The sequence below is a fragment of the Toxotes jaculatrix genome, chromosome 4, assembly GCF_017976425.1.
Source record: "Toxotes jaculatrix isolate fToxJac2 chromosome 4, fToxJac2.pri, whole genome shotgun sequence".
Lineage (NCBI taxonomy): Eukaryota > Metazoa > Chordata > Actinopteri > Toxotidae > Toxotes > Toxotes jaculatrix.
Window position 1 is genome coordinate 5,941,670 of NC_054397.1, and position 21,369 is coordinate 5,963,038.

A 21,369-nucleotide genomic window follows, 5' to 3' on the forward strand; every position below is an offset into this window, starting at 1 on the left:
TCAAATCGTTCAACTAACGTTGATCGATCGTCAATATACTTCAGTTCAGTTCAGTATAGGCACTGGTTATGTTAGGTAGGTTAAGTGCTTTTCATTCTACGGTCTATGTTCACCCTACTTAATCTCACTTTTCAAGCCTTTTTCGAGTTTTCTTTAATCTTTGGATGTTACGCTGATGCATCTGCATTTTTGTAGCCTATGTCCTCATCTGCGTATGCTTGCGCTAATCACACAGCTTTTATTCTGCTTATTACAAGCAAATCTTCATTGTTGCAGATGAAAACGTAAAAAATCCCACAAGTTTCTGAGAACCAAAAAGAATCTATCCCAAGAAAGAGCGGCCTGTCCCTGCCTGTTTACACCGGCATTCCAGAGCAGCTTTGATAAATAAAGTATAACTTAAATTGCTATTATATGAGGATGTGGGTCGGAAATGCGTGTGTCTGATATGAGGGACAGGTGGTCTTTAGAGGGCCAGGTTGACTAAATGTGAAATGAAGAAAATACAACTGATAAAAGTTGTCATCTGAACAAACGCTGAGGCTTTTACTGTAATAGTGAACGCCGCCAGGAAATTTAAAAATTGTTATCACTTTACTACAGACAGAGTGCCTTTTTTGAATCACTAGTTTAAAATCTTTTATTAGCAAAAGAAGACACACTTTGTAATATCTGTTTCTCTGTAGTATCACTGCTGTGTTTGATCAATTAGCAGATGAATGAAAAACGAAGCTATCACTTCAATTAAAGTCAAAGGTATTGCTTTTATGTTGTGTTAGGGTGAGTTTGTGTGCTTACTCGCTGACTGTTCAATAGACTGCGACTGCTCCAGGAGATGCTCCTTGGCTTTAACCGACTGGGAAAGCACAGTGGCCAGGAGCTAGAACACACACAAAAAAAACCCCCACACACAAATACGCTCATACGCACAGACACATGAGCGCATACACTCAAGCATAATCATTCAAAACCCAGAAGTGCCTTGTGACTCAGCAGAGTGCATGTGTAACAGACTAATTCTGGCTTGTGTCCCTCTTCCTCTTTCATTTTCTACAATTTACCAGAACTGGAGTAACACAAATCCAAGAATTAATAGTTCTTAAAACAGAAGATGCTCTTCCAGCATAATATGGGAACAACGTCCAGTCTGCTAATTCAGTACTTTTTAGGTATATAGTTATAGCCGGTGTTAAAATCCAATTTAGAATGCACTGGCGGTGAGAGCAGACCTGCAGGGTGCATGATCTCATAGATTAAAAAATGAAAGCACAAAGTAAGAAAAAAGTCGACAGTGCACAGACAGTGCAGTACATGCACTAAAGACAAACCCTGATTCTATCATTTCACTATTTTGACCCTAGTTAGCAAGTTTGTGTTGTTCATTTGCTGTTCAAACTCTCAAACATGCTTATTTTCTTATTCTGTCGAGAAATACTTTTCAGACACGTGTTGAATTTGACACAATTTTTAGAGATGCTTACACAATCTTACATAACTGGTCTAACAGAAATGAGACGTGAGGTGAAAAAAAGATATTGTATCAGTAGAATTTAGTTGTTAAACTTCTTAAAATATAAATGCAGTAACCATACTTTGTCTAGACAGAAATGCTGATGTTGGCTTTTGCAGGCTCCATTTTACTGTGAGACTGATAAAAACTACAAAACATCTTAATGCACCTGGCCTACTGTTGGGGAAAACAGTTTCTCTCTCCAACAGAAGAACAGCAAACAGAGCAGGAAATAGAACTGTGGTTAACTTGGTAACTAGGGTTGAGTTTATTTCCTGAAAAGGCTCTGCTGTTTCCCAGAAACGACGTGCTTGTTGTTTTGTAAAGATCCAGTAGCAACATCAGGTGCAGAGACTTGCATATAAATAAACGCGAAGAGTCTCTTACCTTTACCCCTTCAGCTTGTGCGTGCAGGCCGGGAGCGTTAAGGCCATGTGTGTTGACTCCTGGCGTGGGTGCAGGGTGTGGACTTGGTGCTGGGGTGGTCAGCACATGTGTGTTTCCAGAGCTCTGCAAGCTGCTTGATGACCGAACACTGCCGAGACTGCCCACGCTGCCACTCCGCTCGCCACCTTCATACACAAACACATAGATTGCAGGATGCAGTATTATACAGTGAACATTCCTAAAGTACACAGTTTCACATCGTTACCTAAAAACACGGTTTACCTGCCAGTGGTTTGCGTAGCACCCAGATGTCCTCACTGGTGCTGCTCTGCTGTCCTAGGGTTGGAGAGCCTTGAGGACTCAGCTCTGCAGTTCGCGAACCTGTCTCGCAGACACATGAACCCACACACACACACACATTTGTTATGGCCACTGTTTTGGACAGGACATTATAAATTCTTAAAACCATAAATGCAGTAGACAGACCCATATGATAATGTGTGTAATACATGTTTAACTCTTAAATGAACACCATCAAGCGCACAGCCTCACAAAGATACACTCGCTCACCTACACATTCATAAACACATTACTCATAGCGGTTGCACCCTAGTGTTAATAATTTTGAGACTTGTAAAACCCTACAGACCATTAGGGATGTTTATCGTTGTGTGCTTTCAAAATACTAACAAATGCATGCATACAAGCACAGCTGAAAACATCATGACTTTATTTAAAAAAAAAACATTCAGTTATATGTGGTATTTCAAGCAGCATTTTAGGAAAATGTATATAAAACGCTAAATAATGTCACTGAAATTTTCTAGAATACGTCCTGTATGTAAATTTATAAAAACTGCTCCTTTAACTTGGATATTTCAGTACAGTTGTTTCCACTAATTTTTTTTACCTTGGTATAAAATAGTTCTGAGCTACGTATTACAGCAGTGGAAATGTACCACTATGAGTAAGTGGGAAAATATACCTTTTTGTCATCTTAATGAACTGATTCAGTTCATCTGATAGTTACTGATAGTACCCTGTATTGTGCTGTAGATGTAATGAATGGTTAAAACTGAAATTTCTGCCCATCGGTCTACACTCAAATGCATTAAAAATCAAATCAAGTCTCTAAGTTACAAAAGTAAATTGGATGGGAATCGTCTGTGAACTGCCATCTTCAGGTCTCTCCACAAACGTTCTATGGGGTTTCAGTCTGGGCTTTGGCTAGGCCACTTAAGGGCAGTCAGAGACTTGTCCTGAAGCCACTCCAGCACTGTCTTGGTGAACCAGTCTCAGGTCTTGTGCACTCTGGAGCAGCTTTTCTTCAAGGACCTCTCTGTCTTTGGCTGCATTCATCTTTCCCTCCATTCTAACCACTCTGTCCCTGCTGTTGAGACGCGCCCCCATAGCATCATGCTGCCACCAGCATTTCAGCAGTTCTGCCCAAAGGGTTCAATTTTATGTCTCATCAGACCAAAGAATCATTTTCCTCATGCTCTCAAAGGCCTTTAAATGCTGTTTGGCAAACTCCAAGAGAACTGTATGCCTTCTGCCATAATGGCCCTGTTGATGGAGTGCTGCTGAGGTGGTTGTCCTTACAGCAGGTTCTCCCATCTCTGAAGTTTTGTTAGAGAGACCGTTGGGTTCTTGGTCATCTTCCTGACCAAGACCCTTGTTTTGTATGTTTTCCCTTGGTCAATATGAATAACTGAGTGTAGATTGATGGACAAAATGGAAATTTAAGCCAATTAAAATAAAAAAAAAATTAAAATCTACAACACAATACAGTGTGCAAGAAGTCATGAGGTATGTGGTGCTGGAACAGGCAGATAACTAATATATTCTATATGTGCTTTTGTCAAACAGTGTAGAAAGGATGCTTATCTGTGATTTAAAGTGATACTACAGTATGTACCTGTCTGACTCTGCTGCTCCTGAGAAGTGGAGAGAGGAGGAGGAGGAGGAGGAGGAGTGGACAGAGGAGGAGTAGACAGAGAAGGAGGAGAGATGGGAAGAGGAACGTACCCAAAGGAGGAGAACCGAGGGAGGGACTGTGTGTTGGGGTGAGGGGGAGGAGGGGGAGGCAGATGCAGGGGGAGGACTTTGGAGGGGGGGTATGAGTGTCCGTTGACCGAGGCAATGGGACAGGGGTTGGGCCTGCGGAGCAGGAGGGTGTGGCACTGCTGGGAGGGGGAGTGACCTGGACATGAGCCAGGAGGAGAGAGGTGCAAAACAACAACGACAACATAACAACAACAACTGATCAGTCAAATTGAAACAAAAGAAATCTAATCAGATTTTAAAATGTATAAAATAATAACTGATTAAAATCAAAATATGAGAAAAGAATACATCCATATATCCACAGGGAATATATTTCTATAAATAAAAATATAATATCACTACAGCAATAAAGCAAACAAACAATATGAACAAAAGCATCACAATCTAGCAGAGCAGGTTGGTAAGACGGGTTTATTAATTAGGGAGCGGGACGGAAGGAGCAGAAACATAGAGGAAAGGAGGAGGGTCAACAGCCAACAGTGGACAGTATTTGGTCAATGGAGATGATTGACAGGTTGGGAAAACAGATGGGCTGCCCAGAGAGGCCGGTGATGCTGCAGCTAGCTACAACTAATGATCAGCTATAGATACAGAACAGCTGCTGGACTTACACATGTGCAAAAGCACGCTCACACATCCTCCCACTCGTACACAAAAACACACAGCTGTGATGTGGGTTGTCACCTGCCCTCTTGATGACTTCCACCATGTTGGAGGGAAAGTAGCCCACACGGTCATTTCCTGTACGGTTGTCGTGAATACAGCCCTTCCATCGACCGTCAGAGTGCTGCTCCAAAACCTGTCAACACACAAATCTCAAATGTCAAATGGAGTTTACAAAGACTAGAACCAGTTTTATGCCTCTATAATAACAACAGGATTGGTCTCCACATCCTAAACATAAACCCATGATTACGTCTGTGTTAAGTCCTTCCTAAACCAACAGTGCTAGCTTGTTTCAAACTAGTGATTAACAAAATCGTGTCACAGCATTAAAATTTTAATTAGCTAGATATTTCATGGCTAGTAAACACCTTAGTAATGTGTAAATAGGTTGGCAGAAAACACTTTAGTGATGGTTTTTGTGGTTTAGTGGTCAACAGCAATAAACCGGTAACAGGTCACTGCAGTATCACAAGCTGTAAAATGACTGACAAAATGGACAGTTTTAAGAGGTGCAAACATTTTAAACTTGGCTGCTTTTGACTTAACTGACTTAACCCTTTGTTTTATCTGCGTACATGGAGAAATAAGTGTGTTTCAGAGTTAGTGCGCAGTTAAGAATGACTGGGAAATACCCGATTAAGCTAACGTAACTGATGCTATTTAGTCATTTAGCTTGTCTAGCTAATGATATTAGCACAACTGTAATTAGTAGTCTGATTAATAATTATTATTAGTTCTAGCCTTTGCAATAACTGACTTAACCCTTTGTTTTATCTGCATATATGGAGAAATAAGTGTGTTTCAGAGATAGTAGTGTAGTTAAGAATGACTACGTTTAAGCTAACGTAACTGATACGATTCTCAGTGATTAAAAAATTTTCCCAGGTTACTTCATCATTAAACAGCTAACATTAGCTCTGTCAGTTTTTCCACTTAAATTGGCCACACAACAGTTACAGTGTGCAAGGACATGTTTGTGCAGTGCAACCTGTTTTATTTCAGTGATCTGTCACTTAGTAAACACATTATAACCAGGCTACGGTGTTACACCATATTCTGTGACCCACTAAAGGGGTGACTGTAGGGACACTGTTGGTTGGATTTTACCTTGCATATAAGGTAAAGTTTCTGACACAGACCATCAATAATTGTGGCTTTCATTCTGCTGTGCAGACACTGTTGACACCGGATCGATGTTTTGTTGTTATGATATTGTTATAAGAAGGTGAGAAAGGCCAAGTATTTGGAAATTACTGGATGCAGTAATTTTTTTGTTTGTTTCCAGGTCAGTGAGAACAGCAGAATCAAGGTCACGCTTTCTAACGCAGACCATCAGAAACTGTGACTCCAATGTGCCTGAAAATTGAACAAAAATTAGGAAAGACTAAGACAAAAATTATTACCAATGTTACAAACTACGTTCATATGTACATCTATAAAGAATACAAGTAACTGCATTGCATATTTGTTTCATTGACAGATGTTCAGTAGACAGACACTGCTGCACTTTGACAACAGGTTAAGAATCGTATTGTATTTGGGGACTATTATTAGCTCTGTGTACCGTGATAATGTCTCCAGCTTTGATGTTGAGGCTGGTTAGGTCGTAGTTGTTGCAGTAATCCTTCAGTGCTCGCACCTGCATTGCAGCTGAAGCATCTACAAGACAAGAGTGGAGTATGAGTGAGCAGTAGAGATGAATGGGGTTACATAGTGGACAAGAGCACAGCAGAGATTTTCAGGTTAGCCGAGCAGAAATGAGGTGAGAACACGAGCACGGAGTGGAAGGTAGTAGAGGTGGGAAGATCGATACATCAACAAAAGCATCTTGTTTTGAGTATCAATATTGATCGATAAAAGAAAAATTACAACAAAATTAACATTTCTATCTCAGGTTAGATCATATTCCAGCCACATAAACATTATTCCTGGTGCAGTCAATATTTGCTTCTGTGCATCAGAAGTAGAAATGTACCATTGTGTTAAGTATATGCAAGCTCGTTCTGAAAAATTCACTCAATAAACATTTCTGTAATTCACCCCTGAAAACTGTCCTGCCTTTTAACATGTTTGTAATTTAGTAATAACTAGGGCAACAATGCTTAATGTTTGGCAGGTTTGGTGGTGGTGGTAATGAAAATACTGCATATTCAGACGTAATCTAGTAATGATGCATTCACCTTATGAATCACAGGACTCTCCCCTGCAGAGTGCACTACCTGCTTCTGATAATAAAAAGTATGGGTTTTGAATGTAGTGATTCTGTCACTGATATTAGTTGGTATGGACTGATATTTTGTGGTTTTGCCCACTGCTTGAAGGGGGGGGAGTACAAACTGTGTGTGGCTGTGGCTGTGTCTGTGCGGACATGTCAAAGCATGTCATGCGTGTCATGTGCGAGTGCGCATTTGTGAACATATGCACTCACCTCTCAGAAGCTGTTTGATCTCTCGGCTGGCCTGTGTGGTGGTGAACTGGTTAACAATGTCCAGGGCAGTCTGACTCAGAGTGTTTCGCACTCCTGCACTGATGCCACTCTGGATGGAGGTGGAGGAGAAAAAAATGAAATGAAAATAAATTGCTGTGCGAGAGAGGGTTCTGGCAGAATTTGACAGAGTACTTACCCCAAGCTGTATTGTTCTCTTTTTGGTCGTTTTGTGTCTCTGTAGTTGCTATGTGTCTCTTAGTAGTTTTACGTCCCATTGTGGTCATTTTGTGTCTCTTTGTAGTTGTTTTGCATCTCTGTTTAAGCGTCTTAGTGATTGATAAGTTCATGGCTTATGGTAGAAGAAGTCTGGACCATCAGAAGGTGGTCCGCTTTCAGCAATTACCTCATCATTACTGTTAAAATGGCGACCACTGAGATCCCTCTTCACCTTGGCGCCAAATTGGGTCGAATCAGGCCAAGAACCTCCATTGGTGATAAGCCCTTGGGGCCGAGATAGTGTATGACTGCATGAAGGCCCCCATTTTCTCAGACACTGCTGAGTTGCAATTTTCAATTAACCGCAACAAAAATACCACAAAAGATCTTAACTTCAAATTCTCTGCATAGTCACTCAAACAGTTGCAGCACGTTCATATAACAAGGGCTGTATAACTGATCTCCTTCTACTTTAGACCACAAACTTATCAGTCATTATCAGTCACCCCTTGTAGTTGTTTTGCCGTTCTTTTGGGATTGTTTTGCAGCCCTCTGTGGTCGTTTTGTGTCTTTTCAATGAACTCTGTGACTTTAAGACAAGAAATATTAACAGTCACTTCACACAGAGGCTCTGGCCCAAAGGCCCTGAGCCTGTGCCCGCTATGCCTGTTTGATAGTCCGTCCATGATTGAGTGTCAGCCTGGCTGTGTGTACATGCTTGCTGCTAACATTTGTTGTGTTTGCTGCCTCAGCAGTAACATCAAAAGTGAAACACAGCAGGATAAGAGAGAACACTGAAAGAGTGCCATGTTCAAAAGCAGGTTTAAGCATCCGCATTCATATTCATCAGAGGGTGACAAAAGGACCGAAACACAAAACAGAGTTTGTTTGAATATTGTATGACAGCTAGAATGCTAGACGGTCAGCTACATTTTATGTAACAAGCTAACATAACCCACAGGCTTCATCACACAGCTCAGTGGGATGAATGACAAGTGCTGAGGTGTAAACTTGCTCAGCTGAGGAGAGGGTGGCAGCTATAACAACAGCTGCTTATGTAAACATATTAAACAGGCAGACTTACGTCCAGCAGCAGGCGCACTACCTCTGTCTTCCCACAGAGGGCAGCCTGATGTAGTGCTGTGCCAGACTCGGACTGTCTGTTGATATCAATACCAGCCTGAATCAGCAGCCTGCAACACAAAATAATGATAAATGATATTACCCTTTGTTTATATAGCATCTTTCATTAAGTAATGTACAGGAATGCAGGTCAATAAAAGATGCTTCATTCATAACTGTGAACTTGGAATTAGGGTTGGATTAGCTGAGGCGATCAGGTGGACATACAGAGGGACTGACTGCGGTATCTGACAGGTAGATAGAGCAAGTATGAGAGAGGAAGACTGAAAAGGACAAGATTTTCAGACCGTATGACTTCAATGTGTCCGTTCTTGGCAGCAAGATGCAGAGGTGACACTCCGTTGGGGTCGGAGGGTTTTGGTTCCAGCATGGCTGCACACATGTTACTGCTGAGCAGGAGCTGGACCACCTTATAAACAGAAAGGCCCAGAGCAGAAGTTATACATATATAACACCTGGAATGTGGACTCGTATTTATGAACAGTGCCAAAAGTGCTAGGTTAACCACCCAGGTTAAAAGTAAAAAAAAAACTTTTATGTATACTGCTCCTTCTGTACAGAATCTCCTGCAAAACTAGATTTAAAATGGAAAAATCTGCGGAAACTGTGTGCTCTGTCTCATGGCTGCCGAGTATTTGGGGTATTTTAGAATCTAGATGTGCTAATCTCAATAAGTCATTATAATGTAGGTTGTTTCTTGGGTGCATTCTTTTATATAATTTGTATTAGAACTTGTACTAATTATATTAGAATTACATTTCTGTTTATTTCTAATTTTCTGATATTTTTTTCGATGTTTTTCTTTTAAATATTGTTACCGCTCCCAATCTCGGCCTAGGCCCATCTTGAAACAGATATTTTTAAAGTCAGTGAGTCTTTCCTTGTTAAATCAAGGTTAAATACAGTTAAATTAAAAAAAACAAAACAAAAAAAAAAACGTTTTTTTTTGGTTTCAAGTCTACTCACTCCAACACGTCCAAATTCACAGGCGAGGTCCAATGGTGTTTTCCCAGCTGAGTCTGAGATGCATGGGTTGGACTGGTGTTGTAGCAACATCTCTGACTGTAACACACACACACACACACACACACACACACACACACACACACACACACACACACAAACACAAACAAACAAACAAACATCTTACTTGTAACCACAAATCATGCATGCATCATTGGGCACACATAACAGATACACCTCACAAAAACACACACACACAGTCACTAGACACACCTAGAGTACGCACACACAAACACACACACACACACTTACCCCATCATAGTGTCCATGCTGAGCTGATAGGTGGAGAGGGATCTGTCCTTCATCTGACTGTCCGTTGACTGACGAACCGGCCTTCAGCAGCATTTTCATCGGTTCAGTCTTTCCCTGCCATGCAGCGTAATGCAAAGGACGCATCCCTACACAAGACGCGCACACACGTACACACGCAAACAAAAACATACAAAAAAAACGCAGACAAAAACACAGACATACGAGACCCCACAAGCACATGCACACAGACACAAACAAAAAATTAGAATATAAAGACACATGAATGCATGCATGTACACACACTCAGAGCATTGTGCAGACAAATCTATTTGCCATTGGACATCCAGCAAGTAGCACCAATTTACTTTGCTGTGCCTATTACACTATAAGAACTAATTAAACTCTAAGTCTTACTCTTGAGATGAAAATATAGATATCTCCATTAGCGCAGAAGCAAGAACAACATTTTTGCTATTTTCTGGCAATCTGTAAACCAAATGATTAATGGATGAATCTGGAAAACAGTCAGTAGATTAATTAATCATGACAGCAACCGTTACTTGCAGCCCTAATGTGAATGCAATTTTTGCAGATATTTCTGTAATATCTGCCTGACTGTAGTAACAGATTTAGACACAGTCTCCCGGTGCCCCTCCTGGAAATGCAGTCTTATTGTGTTTGACACGCTTGTGACCCTTTGTGACCCGGCAAGTATCGCAAGCATCATACTCATGGGAAACCCGAGACAAAGCGCTTTCAGACAAAGGGCAAGATAAGAAAACCCCTATAAGTGGCTTAACAATACCTAAGAGAACGCTGCAGAGGACTGGGCAATAGAGCTCATTTCTGGACCCATGCTGGAAATGCAAGGTGATGCAAAGCTCAGGAGAGAACAGGACAAAAATGCACAGCAGAGTCATCACCGCTGCCTCTAACCAGAATACATTAAACACCACTTTGTAGCAGTGGCTGCAAGGAGCAGTGAGCATGTTTCTCATGGCAGCAACCCAAAAGACACCCAGTCTTGATACCAGTGATGAGCCACATCATCAAGCTGACTAAAAAGGCCCTCCAGGCTCGGTTGGCATGAGGGAGTCACTGTAGCGCCCTCAGTCCAACATGACAGGATGAAGAAGGAGTAACTGCGAGCAGGATATAAACCTGTGCTGCAGCCGTCCTCTCTCAGCGACATTCCTCCACTCTCTCTTCATGTTCAGCTAATGATGATGCTGCTCTAGCTGCTCTCTCGCTTTCCTCGACCTCTCATGGCTCGTCCGCCACTCCTGCCACCACTACGTTTTCCAAGTCTCTCTGACTTGACAGTCTGGGTGTAAAATCATCAGTCAAACAATAACTGAAGAAAACAATCTACCACTTATGTAATCAGAATGCAAAGTAAACGTGTGGAAAACATTATTTCCCAATTGATGCTGATTTGGGAACATGTCAAACAGCTGCCCTGTGCTGAGGTTTGATTTATTAAAGCCAACATTTGCTCAGCGTGAAGGTGAAAGTTGAACCCCCCTTTTCTGTTTCTGTTTTTTATTTTGGACAGGATATGGTATACAAAAACTCCAGGCCTGCAGGACATCCACGTCTGCACTCAGCTGACATCTTGCGCAAGAACGTTTTTCCACTGTGAGTAACATGGGCTCAAAACAAACACAACAATGACATATCACTTTTTAAGTTGACTTAAGTAATTTAAGACTACGGCAAAGAGTTGCCAATTGACACACCCAGCTGATATGAGGAAACAATAGCATTCATCTGGAGTCGTGTTTCTGGCCAACTGTTGAATCTAAGACCAACATGTTGACTGTCTTTTAGCTCTTTTCATTTTAAAGTGTGTCCTTTTACATTGCCTTGTACTTCTTTTAAATCTTGTCTCTGTGCCCTTTATGTTTTGTGTAAAGCACTTTGTATTCCTTATAGCTGACAGGTGCTCTACAAATACACATAAACTCTCTTGCTGTGAATGGAACCAACGTGAGTGACACATGAAACAAAAGTTGTAGGCCAGACAGCTACTGTAAACAATGAGCTCAAAGACGCTGAAACACTCTGTGGATTTGTCACCACCACAAGCCATTCATTTCATGTGCACACACAGAAATGAATCGCAGAGTGAAAGGTTTCCAGTGCTCAGCAAGAGCTTTAGTTAGACACTGAAAGAATGATTTGAGGGTTTCACCACCACCTCCATGGTGAGAAACCCATTGAGGAGCTAGGACCACCTGGTAAGGACGCCTGCCAGGGGTATGCCTATATTTAGAGACATACTGGGCATGACTGACTGGAAGTGTAGAGACAGTAGGCCTACATCCTGGAGGGATTATACCTCCCATCTGCCCTGAGATTTCTTCTTCTGGAATCTGCCAGTGTGGGAAGGAGAAATTCTTCTGGGAAAAAACAGGGGGAATCTGAGCTGTTCTCCTTCCACTTGGCTCTCATTCCTGAAGCCATGAAGCATTCCGCGTCTATTGTCTATTGTTTGCTGTGCACACAGATCTGTCCGTTCTCATAAACCCTGTATACTACACAGAGAATTTTTTTTATTGTATTTCCATCAGGCTCACCTTTTGTTACATGAGAGGGTATTATTGGTCACACAGGGCGGGGGGGAAGCGGGAAATATGTATTTGTTTTGCTGGATTTTTTTTTTTTTATTGTTATGTTTTATAGCCTGCCCTGTGTGCTTTGTGCTTGTTTCATAGTAGCCTAGTCAGTTGTAAGAACACTGGAAAACTCCAGTATGTGTATTTTTACCTTTATGGTCTTTGATATCCACTGCTGCCTGGGCCTCCAACAGCAGAGAGATCAGCTCCTTATTACCACTCAGAGCAGCATGGTGCAGCGGTGACAACCTTCACACACACACACACACACACACACACACACACACACACACACACACACACACACACACACACACACACACACACACACACACACACAGATTATGTATAAAAATACACATATTCATATATGTAGTGTAAAACCAGAGCATAACTTTGCTGAAATAATCTTCAGCGTGGAGCAGCTCCTCCCCTCAGCTCTGTGTGAGCGACGGGAGGGGGCAAATGACCTACTTCCATTAATAAGCAATCTCTCTACCCCCGAGCTGAGCGTACACACAGGGCGCCAGAGTGTGTGTGTGTGTCTAATGGATCCCTGGTGAATATAAGGGCCGGGCCCCGGAGTCAAATCAACGAATCAACAGTCATTACACAAGGAGCTGAGTCCAATTATCTGATTCCAATCAACATAATAAAAAGATCTTTGTTATCTGATGGAGCAAAATGAAACACAATCGCAAACCAAGCATGTGCACACAAAAAGCCTGACCAATCGTGAGTCTAAATATAGCCAAAATCCATAGCTGTACATTGAGAGATGATCAGGGAACAGTTTGAGCAAATTAAGAGCTGAGAAATGTGTCTTTGCTTTAAGGTAATTAGTCTAGATTTGATCTATTCAGCAGGCTACATGTTTCAAAGACAGATTTAAGCAGGGGATAATGTATACAGTGATATGGATGATAGTTTATCATAGAGAGATTTTTTTTTTCCTTTTTGCTTGTCCATGTTGGATGATAAAAACGTGGGTCAGCTGAGAACAGAAAAAAGCCTCTGTGATTTGTAGGAGTTTTGTGTTTTGCTCAGGGTTTCTTAAATTTTCAGAATGTTTCTTGTCTCGTGGATTAAATTTGAGATCTGTTTGAAGGACGGTTCCCAACCCCTTTTTCTTTTTTTTCAAAATAGTGATCCCTTAAAATGAGTTGAATGAGACAGGTTTCTGGTGTTTGAGTGAGCTGTCACCAGTTCAACCAAACCAAGTGATTTTTTTTTTTTTTAGTAAAAAATAAATGGGTTAAAATGAAGGACAGGGCAATAAAGAAGATTAGCTACCAAATAACAAAAGTAGAGTAAAAAGAACCAAAAAAAGAGGTATGATAAGGATGTGTAGTGATGGCTGGAGAAAATGAAATAAACATAGTATAGTCCCTCACCCATCTGCATCCTGGATGTTGACATTCACCCTCTTTGCTGCTCCGAGGAGCTCTGAAACATACGGAGAAAAGAGACAGGAAATGAGAGAGGGGAGAAGACGAGTAACAAACTCATTACAAAAACATTCCAAATTTAAACCTTATCAGAATTCAGTGATTAATGTATTCTGTCCTTGTACTTATTCTAATATTTCACTCCCTGCAGGTGGAGTTGACAGCTACACTTTTATACCTGTGGGCGCTCTAGAACAACCCTCTGCCTTCTGACAGTTTCTTCACTGCAACAACAAAAAAGGTCAAGGAGAAGTGACGAGGTAAGGAAGACAAAGAAAAGTCACTCTGGGAAACTCCTCAGGAATCTATAAAGGGACAATCTGTAAGTTTTTGACCATTGAAATTTTGAAGTCTAGTTGCAGCCAGATTTATCTAAACATTAAAAAAAGTACAATATCATTTAGTTTGATATTTTATATTAGTATGTGTTTAGCATTTCAGATTCTTTCGCTGTATTTCAGCAATCCCCAACTTTATTTTACAAATAACCTCTATTTATGGGACCTCTGGAAAGTGTGTTGTTTTACTGGTCAGTGTGGTAACTGACTTAAAAAGCCACTACTGGTTCATCTTAAAAAAATAGTTGCAGATTAATCTTCTGTTTATCAACTAATCGATTAATTGCTGCACTTGTAGAGGTATCTGATATTTCTGTCGTATAAATGAGACTGGGTTTGTGCATGTGTGTGTATTTACAGCAAGTTTGGGTGCATACGTGCGTCTGTGCCTGTGAATATGTGAATGTGCATGTGTTTGTATGTGACAACCTTCATCTTTAACTGAAGCATCAGAAGGATGAAGACACCAGACAACAGGAAGGAAACACGCACGCAAGCACTTACAACACACACACACACACATACATACAGTCTGAAAAGGACACAGAAAAAGCGGCTTGTTTGTCTCCCTGCCTCTACTTTTTTTTTTTTTTTGGTCAAACCCTCATAATCCACAGGCCGTAATCTGTAGCTGTCCTGTAATCTGGGGAAAAGCTTCTCCCTCTCTCTGCAGCTCTATCTACACTTCATCCCTTCATCCTGCTCTCACACTCTAATTTTCCCTGTAATTTGCTAAAGAGCGTGTGCTGATTGGTAGTTCTGCTAGTTTCTGTTTACACTCTGAAGCTGACATCATTCCTCTTGCATGTGTGTGTGTGCTGTGTGAACGTGTAGGTTCCCCCTATCTATCTTGGATTAAAAATAAGAAACCCCACCCACCCACCCCTCACGGCAGATGAATCAATGAGTGCAGATATCTGTGTCACCATCAGACTACCACAGAGCCACATGACCCCCACCCTGAACACAAACTTATGACAGGGCGACAATACCCAACACCCACAATTATTCCACTATCTTTCTTTTTAGATTATCCTTCTTTCACCACAAGAAGTCTGGATTATGGCATTACTTAATAATGCTCCCCATCTGACCCAAAACCGTGATGTATATTTGATGGGATACTAGCTGACAAAGACAGGGTACCACTCTCCTCTTAAACAATTCATCCTTTCTTTTGGTATAGGAGCCAAAGTGATTCCTCTCAGAACAGATTTTCACATTAAACCTTGTATTTATCTAATTCATAAATAATACTGATTGCCTGATTGTATCACTGACCAAATTTGGTGCTTAAAATTTCAGATTTATGCATTTTTCCTTCCCTGACATGAACTGTTTGTGTAAGAGCATTACCATAATGTCTCTGTGATGGTGTCCTTGGACCATGGTTCATATTTTTTATGATAATTTTAGGCATAACAACTGCAACCGAGCCCCGGTTACCATGGCAACCCCCCCAACGTTCCATTCTCACAGACTGTCAATCACTTGGCAGGGATTACTATGATATTATTTTGTGACATCTCCCTCAAATTGTAGCTATTTTAGAATTTATTTGACATAAAATCCCATCATTCACCCTTAATTTGAAACCTTTCAATCTTAACATGAGAGTAGAAAAACAGGCTCGTAGCTACTGGCAGACAAAGCAGCCTCCACTGTATCAGAGCAGATTCCCAAACCTCAGGAGAGGTGAAGTGGAGGGTTTTTCAAGGGTTCTCATTACCAGAGATGTTCTGAAGTCCAGTTTCCATCACCTCTGACTCTGCCTGTCATCATGCATTGAGAGTTTGGGTGTAAAGTGTAGCCTAGAACAAATGCCAGCACTGACATGTATTTTCTCTTTCTAGACGATCGCACACATATGTTAAAGTGACTCGTCTCAGGGTCACAGTATGCTAACGGTCAACAAAAGGTATCACAATTTATGTGATGTATGTTGAGTATGAAATGACAAGTTAATAAAACAATGTTATGGAAATGCTGCAAGAGCCATAGTTTTAAAAAGCAATAACAGATGTATGTTATAATATAATAATTTTCTGTTTTGAAATTTTGCACTATAAATTTGTGTTTTCTTTTATTCAGACTTTAACTCAGTAGTGGTTTTTTAAAAAAAGGATTCATTTGTTTCTCAAAAACCATAAGCAAATTATGCAACAGATGACATGAGAAGGACAATGCACATCATTTGGAGTTGCCTGAAGAATGTAAGTTTGATATTCAGTCTCTTTTAACTCTGTTTTTGGTCTCTACCAACTCCTGAGGGAAATATCTGGCTCTTTGGCTGCTGAATGTTCCACTATGTTCACAAGCTAGTTGCTAACTGTCTGCTGTCTGGCGTAGCTTAGAGTGGATTTTTAGAGCTTTTTTGCTGAAAACAGCTGCCTGTGAAACAATGAGATGAAACTTACTGTAAAGCTCCTTAAAGCCGAGGGGGAGCTGTACATTCAGGTGATAATTCTCTGGAGGCTCATCCCTATGAGCGACCTCTGTCACATTATTTTCACATTGTTATTTGATATGTTGTGATTGCAAAAATATTGAACCACATTTGCATTTTAAACATTATAGGGCTGTAGCTAACAGTTATTTTCAGTATTGGTTAATCTGTCATTTGCGAAAAATGTTTAGCATAATTTCCCAGAGCCCCAACGTGGCATGTGCACATGGCTTGTTTTGTCTAACTACCAGCTCAAAACTAAAAGATATTCAATTTATTGACATAAAAGACAAAAGCAGCTATACTCACTTTCAGCTTTCTTAAAAGGGACTATTTAAACTATTTTTTGCCAATTTTTCTCGAAAAATGACTCAAGGGATTAACTCATTTTCATAATAATTGAAGGTAAATGTTTTTGTCAATTGACAGATCAATTAATCAGCTAATCTCTTAGTTCTTTGATCTGTGCAACCCCCATGGTTGCAATTTATTTACTTACTCATGTATTGCTTTCATATCTTCAGTGTTTATTACAACGAAGCCAATGATAAGAAAAGCAAATGTCAAATGTCTTAGGAATGTTCCTTTTTTTGAGTAAGCAGGCATCGGCTTTTCATGTCATCTATTTTCAAACGTCCTTCTTTATGATGCACTGTAGTTTATTTTGAGTTAAACCCATTGCAGTTTATTTTGACCCGATCCCACAAACACTGTCCTGCTGCCGCAAATACTCACCACAGCACCAGATGTGTATTAATCCACAGACGAAAATAGTTCCAAACAAACACACTACTTCCTCTTGTTTGACTAACATTTGCTAAAACCTACACCTACAACTGTCTAAAGCTGCCTAAAAATGAAATTGTGTATTTGTGAGCTGTTTTTTAAAGATTTATGTCCCCAATATGAACAAATGGGCTTGGGTTTGAGAACCACGGCCATTTAAATAACTTACACCTTCTGAATGTCCTAAATATGTTAGTTGTAAATATGGAAATTACCTAAAAATTATTGAAGCGGTTTCAAGTTGATTTTCCATTTAACAGATTCTTTTAGTGTGACTATGAGTTTATTATGGGAGAATAAACTTTCTGTAGGCTATGAGAGCCTGTTGGCACCTCAAGGAAAAAATCAGTGAAGCTAGAGAAGTTTGTGAGCTATAAAAACCAAAGTGTAAAAACGACAATTTGTTGATTTACGGGGAGTGAAAGAGAGGCGAGGAGAGGAGAGGAGAAGAGTAGAGAGGATGGGAGGACTGTTTCTTGGCCAGGATCACTTCTGACTCGTCAGTGACCAAAAGAGTCCAGGAAGTGCAGCCCACCATGAAACAGCAAATTATTTTTATACAAGCGAGATACAATGGGTTAAGTAGTGAGCTGGTAGGCAGATTATGCTACTTTCAGATGGAACTGGGCCAGTTCTTTCACCTTGTTTCCAGTCTTTATGTCAAGCTAAGGATACATATGTACCATAAAAACATGAGAGTGAGTGTCTTTTCAAGTATTCTGTGAACAACTTTTGGGTTGCCAGGTTGTGGGCACTGTGGAAACTGAGAAACATGGGACCCTTTGTCAATGACTTCCTTTAACTGCTGGCTTGATGGCTTGGAGGAGTCTCCCTGATGAATGCTAGTAAAGTCATGCTGGGGGAGGATTTTCCAGAATCCAGGTTCTGTCACCACTTCAGTTCCTTTAGTATGCTTCTTCAAATTGGGACATTTTGACAAAGCAACCAAACCACTGCAGAAACTCCCTCTCACTTGTCACAATGCCGCTTCAACACCATTAACATCCTGTTAATAATACAAACGCAGGCATCAGGCACATGACTAACACCTAATGTGTCGAGTGTGTTTCTGTGCATGCTTGCCTGTAATTGTGTGTATTAGAGGTGTGTGTGTGTGTGTGTGTGTGTGTGTGTGTGTGTGTGTGTGTGTGTGTGTGTGTGTGTGTGTGTGTGTGTGTGTGTGTGTTTGTATGTGTGTTTGTATGTGTGTAGGCAGCATTTATCCAGCAGAGAAACCTGGCCTCCTGTTTAATTATTCAGACATAAACCTGGATTCACACAGTCTCTCTCTCTCTCTCTCTCTCTCACACACACACACACACACACACACACACACTTTCCATAACTCACCCTTTAACCTCTCCCCATCACTTCCTGTCTCTGTACCTCCCCGCATCCATATCTCAGCGTTTCCCTCCTCCTGTCCTGCACTTCTCTCTCCCATTCTAACCCTCCTCGTCACCCTCATCTCCCTCACCCTCTACCCACCTCCCCCTTTCTCTTTGTCAGTGTGCAGTGGACTGAGCGCTCAGAGCTGATCTGTTCTGGCATTTGAGGAGAAGCATTTTTCTTTTCCATGGCACTGCTGGAATGGTCAGAGACAAACATGCACACATGAGGGGAGAGGAGAGGAGAAAAGAGGAGAGGAATACAAACAGGAAGAAATGAGGAGTAAGGAGAGGAAATAAGAGGAGGGAAGGGTGAGAGAATGAAGCATGAGAAAAAGAGAGGAGAGGAAACAGGAGAAGAGTAGGGGAAAGGAAATGAGAGGAAGAGGAGAGTAAAAGAGAGGCAAGGAGAGGAGATGAGTAGAGGGGAGAAAAAAGAGGGGTAAGGAATTGTAAAAGAGAGGATGGGAGATGAAAGCAAATAGGAGGAGGGCAGATAGAAAATGAGAAGAAAGGAAAGGAAACAGGAGGAAAGGAGGGGAGAAAAGAGGAGAGTCAAGAGGAGATGAGCAAGCAGGAAAGGAGAGGAGAGGAAAAAAGGGGAGATGAGGAAACGAGAAAAGAATAAAGTAGGCAACAGCAAAGGAGAGAAGAGAGGAAATGAGAGGAGAGAGGACAAGATAAGAGGCGACAAGAGGAAAACAGAGTAAACAGGAGGAGAGGGAAAGTAGGCGACAGGAGAGGAGAGAGGAGGGAAGACAAGAGTAGAGGTAACAGGAGGAAAGAAGCAGAGAGAGGAGAAGAGAGGAGGGAAGGAAAAGAGAAGAGGAGAGGAATCGAGAGGGGCCCGCTGCTGAAATGGAAGAGGAGGAGAGCAGTTTCAAGGCTGTAATTGAAATCTAATTATCACCTCATGTCCCAGCTGACTCCACGTCAAGCATCCGCACACATGCACGTTTGAGCGCCACATATGTGCGGGCATGCAAATGTCTGCACGTGTACACTTACAGTCATCACATTATTACCACCAACATCTGGCGTCTTCACACATCAATAATCCCCCCTGTCCCAAGAGCAGTGTAGGACCTTCCTGCACTTCCACCTCTCTCTCTCTCTCTCTCTCGCTCTCTCTCTGTCTCTCTCTCTCTCTCTCTCTCTCTCTCTCTCTCTCTCTCACACACACACACACACACACGCACAGAGGCTACACATATCCTCTCTGATGTGCACACATAGACCCCCACACATATTTTCATGTGTGCATGCACACACACACACACACACATACAAATAGTGAATTGTGGGAAATAGAGTGACAAGCATTTCTAATTCCTAATTACATTTTGATGACTGCTCTCACACATGTGCAACGTCATCACTATCACACTCAACGTCATAGCACAAACACACACACGCATGCAGGAGAGAGCACACACACACACACACACACACACACACACACAGTGCACCATTTAGGATAAATGGCATCACATCAGATTTAGCCTGCACTGTCCTGACCTGGTAACGACGGGTTGTGTGTGTGTGTGCGTGTGTGCGTGTGTGTGTGTGTGTGTGTGACACAGGACGATGGACGGTTACTGACTGGCTTTCCCCGGCCGTGGTCTCTGTAGAAGCCGTTGAGCTGTCAGCAGGTCCTCGGTCTTCACGGCCTGGAGAAGCTCCTGGTCCTTCCCCATGTCCCCTCCGTCCCGCCTCGGTCCGCTCGGTCTCGCTCTCTTCCTCTGAGCGCCCCTCTCTCCTCCGTTAATCCGCTGCTACATCCTGCCGCCGCTCCGGGCCTCCCGCTGGAGCTGAGGCGCGGAGGGATGGATGCTGCCGGGACCCTGGGATGCTCCGATTTGGCCAGGAGTCCAGCCCAAGTCCCGCTCTACCTCCCCTCTGCGCCGACCACACCGACCACCGAACGACCGACCGGGCCTCGCTCTCTGTCGGGATGCTCTCCGGCCGCGCAGGAACACACGCGACAGATTCCACTGATTCTATCCGCGTGACGATTTCACCGGGTCTACGTGCGTGTCGTGCGTGAAAATCGGTAGAGCTCGAGCGCCCTCCTATATGCTGGGTCAAATCCGCACCGCCGAAATCTCACAAGCCCTCAGTCCGCAGAATAACCTGCGCGGGTCGCTGATGTTTAACGTGTGACCGCTGTCGCCGCCGCGGTGCTGGACCAGCTCGCGCCAGCTCCAGCGCGCGCGCTTACGCATACACATATACACACACACACACACACACACACAAGTTCACTGTCACATATGGCATTACATAAACACGAGCTGCTTGTGCGCTCGCCACTCCAGCTGTTGTAATCCGCGTGTCTGCGCGCGTGCGGGCGCACAAGTCAAGAGAGGTCGTTTGACAGCGCACTAATAATGCAGTCAGTCGCGTGCAAGAGGCGCACTGAGAGCACGGGACAGTGGGAGACCGGGATCGCGCGCGGACCCATGGGACACTCAGTGTAGATAGATCGAACTAATTCTGAAATCATGGTTTACACCGTCTTTTATTAAACTAAACTCGATTTTATTCATTTATAATGTTGCTCTGAACAGTAACTGCACTGTAAATTATTTTTTCTCCAGGGTATATTATTTTATCTTTTAACTCTTTGTACTGTTTAAAAAAAAATCTTATT

General features: G+C 42.1%; 1 protein-coding gene across 1 annotated transcript in view; it reads right to left on the reverse strand.

Annotated features, from left to right (window-relative positions):
- The window catches only part of si:dkeyp-9d4.3 (caskin-1), a 30,211-nt gene extending 9,087 nt beyond the window's left edge, over positions 1 to 21,124 (reverse strand). The window contains exons 1-14 of the mRNA XM_041036509.1: positions 20,320 to 21,124; positions 13,705 to 13,756; positions 12,462 to 12,559; positions 9,693 to 9,838; positions 9,384 to 9,479; positions 8,705 to 8,826; positions 8,359 to 8,467; positions 7,059 to 7,167; positions 6,195 to 6,289; positions 4,649 to 4,763; positions 3,816 to 4,100; positions 2,180 to 2,278; positions 1,898 to 2,082; positions 799 to 880 (exon numbers count right to left, since the gene is read on the reverse strand). Of these exons, the coding sequence (XP_040892443.1) occupies positions 799 to 880; positions 1,898 to 2,082; positions 2,180 to 2,278; positions 3,816 to 4,100; positions 4,649 to 4,763; positions 6,195 to 6,289; positions 7,059 to 7,167; positions 8,359 to 8,467; positions 8,705 to 8,826; positions 9,384 to 9,479; positions 9,693 to 9,838; positions 12,462 to 12,559; positions 13,705 to 13,756; positions 20,320 to 20,413 (1,687 nt within the window). The 5' untranslated portion in view covers positions 20,414 to 21,124. The remainder of the gene's footprint in view (positions 1 to 798; positions 881 to 1,897; positions 2,083 to 2,179; positions 2,279 to 3,815; positions 4,101 to 4,648; positions 4,764 to 6,194; positions 6,290 to 7,058; positions 7,168 to 8,358; positions 8,468 to 8,704; positions 8,827 to 9,383; positions 9,480 to 9,692; positions 9,839 to 12,461; positions 12,560 to 13,704; positions 13,757 to 20,319) is intronic.
- Positions 21,125 to 21,369: the final 245 nt, after the last annotated feature.